The sequence below is a fragment of the Perognathus longimembris genome, chromosome 3 (assembly GCF_023159225.1).
Source record: "Perognathus longimembris pacificus isolate PPM17 chromosome 3, ASM2315922v1, whole genome shotgun sequence".
Classification (NCBI taxonomy): Eukaryota; Metazoa; Chordata; class Mammalia; order Rodentia; family Heteromyidae; genus Perognathus; species Perognathus longimembris.
In genome coordinates, this window is record NC_063163.1 from 108609206 (window position 1) to 108615345 (window position 6140).

The 6140-nt window shown below is 40.9% G+C and overlaps 1 protein-coding gene across 1 annotated transcript; it reads left to right on the plus strand.

Moving 5' to 3' along the window:
* LOC125349525 (olfactory receptor 143-like) lies at positions 1–1336 on the plus strand. The gene is made up of 2 exons (XM_048343742.1): positions 1–83; positions 386–1336. The coding sequence occupies exon 2, from the start codon at positions 395–397 to the stop codon at positions 1334–1336; it is 942 nt and encodes a 313-aa protein (XP_048199699.1). The 5' UTR covers positions 1–83; positions 386–394.
* The last annotated feature ends 4804 nt before the right edge of the window (positions 1337–6140 follow it).

Sequence of the window (6140 nt, forward strand, 5' to 3'; positions counted from 1 at the left end):
CAAGAATCTGGCACCGCTCAGGGTAGGAAGGAGAAAGAGCTGATGAAGTCCAGCAGGAAATAGAAAAATCAAAGAAAACAAAGGTGAGAATTGAATTAAGGCTTTATATCCACAGGCTTGAAGTATGCATTTTTTAGGTTCTATCCTTGATGAAGACAGACGTGAGGAGAGGAAATGGTGTTAAGAGACATTCAAATTGACCCAAGCATTGGATTACCAGAGCTATCCATCTTGGGTGGGAGAAGGAGGTAGCGGAGATTGTTCAAGAATCAACTAGTGAAGTGTCCTAAGACAGCCTTGGTGTTAGAAATCAGCAGCTCCTCTTCTCCCTCTGGGACCTCTAAGTGAGATCTCTTGTTAATGTCACCTTTACCTGTTTCTACAGATCCTACTCATGAAGCAAATGGCTAAGATCAATGACTCTTCAGTGACAGAGTTCATCCTCACGGGGTTGACGGACCAACCCAAGCTCCAGCTGCCTCTCTTTTTCCTGTTCTTAGTCAATTATATTATCACTGTGGTGGGAAACTTGAGCTTAATAAATCTAATTTGCTTCAACTCACACCTTCACACGCCCATGTACTTCTTTCTCTTTAATCTGTCCTTCATTGACTTCTGCTATTCATTTGTTTTTACCCCTAAAATGTTGGTGAACTTTGTGTCAGAGAAGAACATCATCTCCTATGCTGGATGTATGACACAAATATTTTTCTTCTGCTTTCTTGTCAATTCTGAATGTTTCGTGCTGACAGCCATGGCGTATGACCGATATGTGGCCATCTGCCAGCCCCTAATGTACATGGTCATCATGTCTCCTAAGACCTGCACTCTGCTGATGTGTGGTTCATACTTGATGGGGTTGGTTTTTGCTGTGGTCCACCTGGGGTGTGTGATCAGGCTCATCTTTTGTAATTCCAACATCATCAATCACTACATGTGTGACCTCTTCCCTCTCCTCCAGCTCTCCTGCAGCAGCACCTATGCCAGTGAACTTGTGGGTTCTCTAGCTGTCACTGTAGTTATCTTTATATCCAGTCTCATTATGTTAATCTCATATGGCTTGATTCTTTTTAATGTCTTTCATATGTCCTCAGGAAAGGGTTGTTCCAAAGCTTTAAGCACTTGTGGTTCTCATATAATCACTGTTGGCCTCTTCTACGGTTTTGCGATTCTTGCTCATATCAAGCCGTCATCTCCTGAGACTGTGGACCAGGGGAAGTTTTTCTCAGCAGTCTATACTCTTGGGGTGCCCATGCTGAATCCCCTCATTTACAGCCTCAGGAACAAAGATGTCAAACTTGCTCTGAAGAGAACACTGAAGAGAATCACAAAGTGAGTGAATAGTGAGCTGCTGTTGTCCTTCTACTTTTGCTGTGTTCTTCTGTTTCCTCTTCCTCTTCATTACCTTTGATTTTTTCTCTTGTATGTTCTTTATTTTCTTTTTATGATTAGGGACCCCCAAAAAGATTAGAAATCCATTCTCTTTTTTTTAGCAAGCATATACACACACAACCAAAGTTAATGTGGATCTCCATAGACACAATTTCATAAGGTTTTGAGACCTTCTTTTTCAGATCTATTGTAATACTAATCATCTCTTATCTTCAGAGTGATTTTCTGATGCTAATATTGCCATTTTACAGGAAACTTGAAAGCTCCCCTTAGTTCTCTGGTGTCTTCAATGGGTCCATTTTCCCTGTACCAAATAGATCCACCCCACTAATGTGTTTTCTTCCCTGAACATCATACTATCTGGTGATTCTCTGTGTCTTCCCCATGCAAGGAAATCCAAGGAGTTGGATACATTCTAACAATATCACTTCCTTTTTTTTTGTTTTCTAAGCCAATTTTGTATATTGTTTCTTCTTTCAAGGGGTTTAAACCTTATAAACACATTAGAATTTATGTTGGAGCATAAAATTGTGAACATTTCAAGGATGTCAAAATTTCCACAATGATTGGAGTCTTTTTTAAAAACCTGCCTTTATTCTGGATAAGAATCCAGAATCCTCATTCCTCCAATCATACTATGTGTTTCATTGTATTAACTTTTGAATCTATGGACATCTGAAGTTGGATTAAGACTGTTCCTTTTCCTGATTTTCTTAAAATCTATTAGCAATAAAGACAGATTGTTTAAGGGATATTTTGATACAAATAAAACTGCAATTAGTACTGGGTTCTTCCTGATCTATGAATTATTTCTATAAATATTTTTTACATTGTACAATGATATTCCTTGCTATAGAACACAATATCACATGTATTGTCAGGAGTTTATATTTTCCTTGTACATGATACAAATTCTATTGATCATTGGTGACTTTAACATAAGAATTCCCTTTTCCAAGGAAAGATCAGTTTATTTTACTACACCTACAGCCTTGGGAGTATAGTCCATTGGCAAGTGTACCTAGGCAAGGAGCTTGTACCAGTCTTTTGTTACCACAAACCTCCATGAACTCTAGAAGACTGCAGCCTCTTTCACCCATGCCAGCAGCTGAACACTCCCTTCTCTTCCCTCCTGGCTCAGCACGTGGTGCAAACATTGCCTTTCATTTGCATAAGGGACTTCCAGAACTGGTGGCAGGCCAGTGCTACAAGTTGTGCCAACACGGTCCTTCATTAGCATGAGGAGCCTTCCGTGACTGGTGTACACAGCCTTGTCATACCCTCTTTCTGGATTTATAAGTAGGTTTTTTCAGTTGACTTGTGAGCAGCCAAAAGGCTGTTTCATGGCACCTCAATGACACACTCAGTAACGACTTCTTTCAAGTAGTTTTCCTGCCTCCTTCTTAGTTTATTTTTTACTTTTTGGATGGTCTCCGGGTTTGTAGTCAGGGAATTAAGCTTGATAGCCACTGCCATCCGAGCCATATCTCTGACCCTTTGTGCTTTCAGTTATTTCTCTCACGCATTTTTCCACATATGTTTTTATTTTTTATATGTTTCCCATTTTTTAAATATTTTCTGCACAAGATCAGCTTGGGATCCGATCTCCCTGCTGACATCCCCGCCACGTAGCCAGGATGGCAGAGGTCACCACGGTACCCAGCTTGTTCTGTTGCACTGGAGTCAGCTCCCTTTTTGCTTGGCTGTTCTCAAAATATGATCATCCAGATCTGTACTTTCCAAATGGCTGGGATTACATCAATGAGCCACTGTATCTGGCCTTCTTGCATAATTTTGATTTATGTTATTGGTATAGCATCTGAGCTAGTACCAAGAAGAAAAGGACAAGAAGCGACACAGCTGATAACATCAAAGGCAAGATTGAAACTAACATTAGCTGATGGTGGAAGGGGGCTGTCAAATAGTCTAGGTCAACATGGCAAGAAACTGATACCAAGGCCTGAAACAGCTGTCACACTTCCTGCTGGCTGTCCTGCCCTTGGAGGATAGGAATGGCAATGCTTGACACATGCTCATTACCAGATCTAGCTGTTGACATGGATCTAGATGCTGCCACTGAGGCTGTTATAGTCAGATTCTCATGGTTGGACTTCAGCCTGGAACTGTGTGCTTCCCCAGTCTGGATCTCAAGTCCAGTGCTACCAGGGGCTCAGTATCCCAAACCGAGAACTGGCACTGCCAGCAGAGGTACCCACTCACTTCTGCCCCTGTCATCTGCTTCTCCTGCTAAGTATTGCAAACCCCACCCAAGTGTGGAATAACTGAAAATGTTTCTTTGCATCTACTCACAATTTCTGCTGAGGTAGGGAGCAGAAACAGAATCAGAGGCCCCCCAGCTAGCTGGTATGGGACAGAAGCACAGGATGTACAGATAAACCAGAAACCATCGAGCAGAGATGACTTGCCACTGCAGGGGTGGAATGTATGATCCTTTTCTCTTCTTCATGAAATTCATGTCCAGCACTTTTGTTGTTATTTGCTTGAGATCTAGTCATTTTATGTACCCCAGAAAGGTTATAAACTAGAAACCCTCCAGCCTCGCCCTCCTGAGTCCTGGGTTTACCGTCACTCCTTTTTCACCACTCTTCTAACATAATATAAATTAAGTGGATGGTGGCAGAGTGCTTCCCTCGTATGTATGAGATCCTAGGTTCCATCTTGGGCACCAAATATAGTCATAATAAGAAGATATATGTCGGGCTGGGGATATAGCCTAGTGGCAAGAGTGCCTGCCTCGGATACACGAGGCCCTAGGTTCGATTCCCCAGCACCACATATACAGAAAACGGCCAGAAGCGGCGCTGTGGCTCAAGTGGCAGAGTGCTAGCCTTGAGCGGGAAGAAGCCAGGGACAGTGCTCAGGCCCTGAGTACAAGGCCCAGGACTGGCAAAAAAAGAAGATATATGTCAAATTTACTTAAAATGATATAGGAGCTTGTAGAAAGGAAGATGCAAAGGCATGGAGAAACTCTTTATTTATGTTTATATTTGATAAAAAAAAAATAGAGAGACTTGTAGAAATGACTGGAAAAAATAAGATCTGATCTAATGGACTAGGTGAATGGGGAAACGCAGCCAGATCAGTCTGCTCTGATATTTTTTTGGCCTCTCTGTGTTGCTTTTCTAGGTAAGCTTGGGATCTTTTCTGGAATGAGGTTCTTATCATCTGTTGTCAGACAGGGAAAGTCATGAATGCACATAAAGTTTCATCATACAAATTCTTATATAGAAAGAGAGGAACCGTAAAATGGTATTTCTAGGTGTTATGGATATCTTTTACAGACTTTGAGTAAGAGAAATGTTACCACTCAAAAGACATTTCACAATGCCTGGGAACAATTGGGGGGGGGGAAATGTGTGTGTGTGTGTGTGTGTGTGTGTGTGTGTGTGTGTGTTGGAGGATTACTGGCAACTAATAGTCAAGGCTGAGAAATAAAATACCCTACTCACTGCACAGGATAAGACCAAAACACTCACTAAAATATTAATAATGGCAAAATAATACACCTGAATTAAACCAATAAAAATGTAGGCCATGGAAAGCCTTGCTCTAATTTTGAATTATTAGGATTATTTAATTTCCACAACAATGAGACACAATGAGATGGGTCTTTTATTTTATTATTTGTGTGTGTGTGGTCCTGGAATTGAGCTCAGAGCCATGTGTGTGCCCGGACTGAACTCTGGAAGTACATCACAAAACCAGTATACTTCTGTGAGCTGCATTTCATAGATATACAAAAGAGTATGAAGTTATACCAAATAAACAAATGGCAGAGCAGTTATATCTCTTGTCTACAGTTTCATATCCAGGAAGGGGTAGATTGGATTTTAAAATCAAGCTGACTTAAGGACCTGGACTTATTTGCTCCAACTTCTTTTTGTAAAAGGGTTACCTATGATCTAATGTTCATTAAGCTAATCACAGAGACTTGAAAGTACTAGAAATGGCAAGTGAGGATGCCCCTGGTCTTGCTCTTATAGAGCTATAAAAGGTATGATGGCTGAGTGATAAAGATCACCTGCTACTCCACACCTGGGGCTAGGTATTCCTGGTGGGATTCTAAGTTGAGAACTTTGTGTCTCAAAGGTCTAATTTTAGGTTGATCGTACAGGGTATAAATATTGTCTCAGTAGTTTCTACTCACAAGAGGCTCAGCCAACCTCAGAGGAAATCATGAAGGAGACAATATTTGTCTGTGTCTGATCAGTGTTTGCAAAAAAGGGCATGAAATAGCTTCTCATTTGAGTGAGTAGATGTTCACATAAATTTATCATACCTTTCTTCAAAGTGAAAACAATATTTTGGAGAATTTTCCAAGAGAAATCATGGCATAGTCCTCAGATTGCCTCATCTAGCAAGGCAGAGACATGTCTTAAATGATGGCTTTTACTACTTTCATAGTCAGAAGCATGGCACCCTCAGGACAGTAAGTAGAAACATATCTCGAAGTCCAACAGTAGTGAGATATGCAAAGGAACAAAGGTGAGAATTGAATCATCCTTGTCTTGCTAATTTCTCTTCAAACCCAAAGCTCTAAGTTTTATACCACATATGTGGGAGAAGGAAGCAATTGGGATTCCTCAGGAATCAACCTGTGAAATATTTTCAGACAACCTTTTTCTAGGAAACCAGCTACTCATATCGCCCTCTGGAATGAAAGCTAGGTAAAAACTCACTGATGTCATTTTCTCCTCCTGTTCCTACAGATCCTATCTACGAAGCAA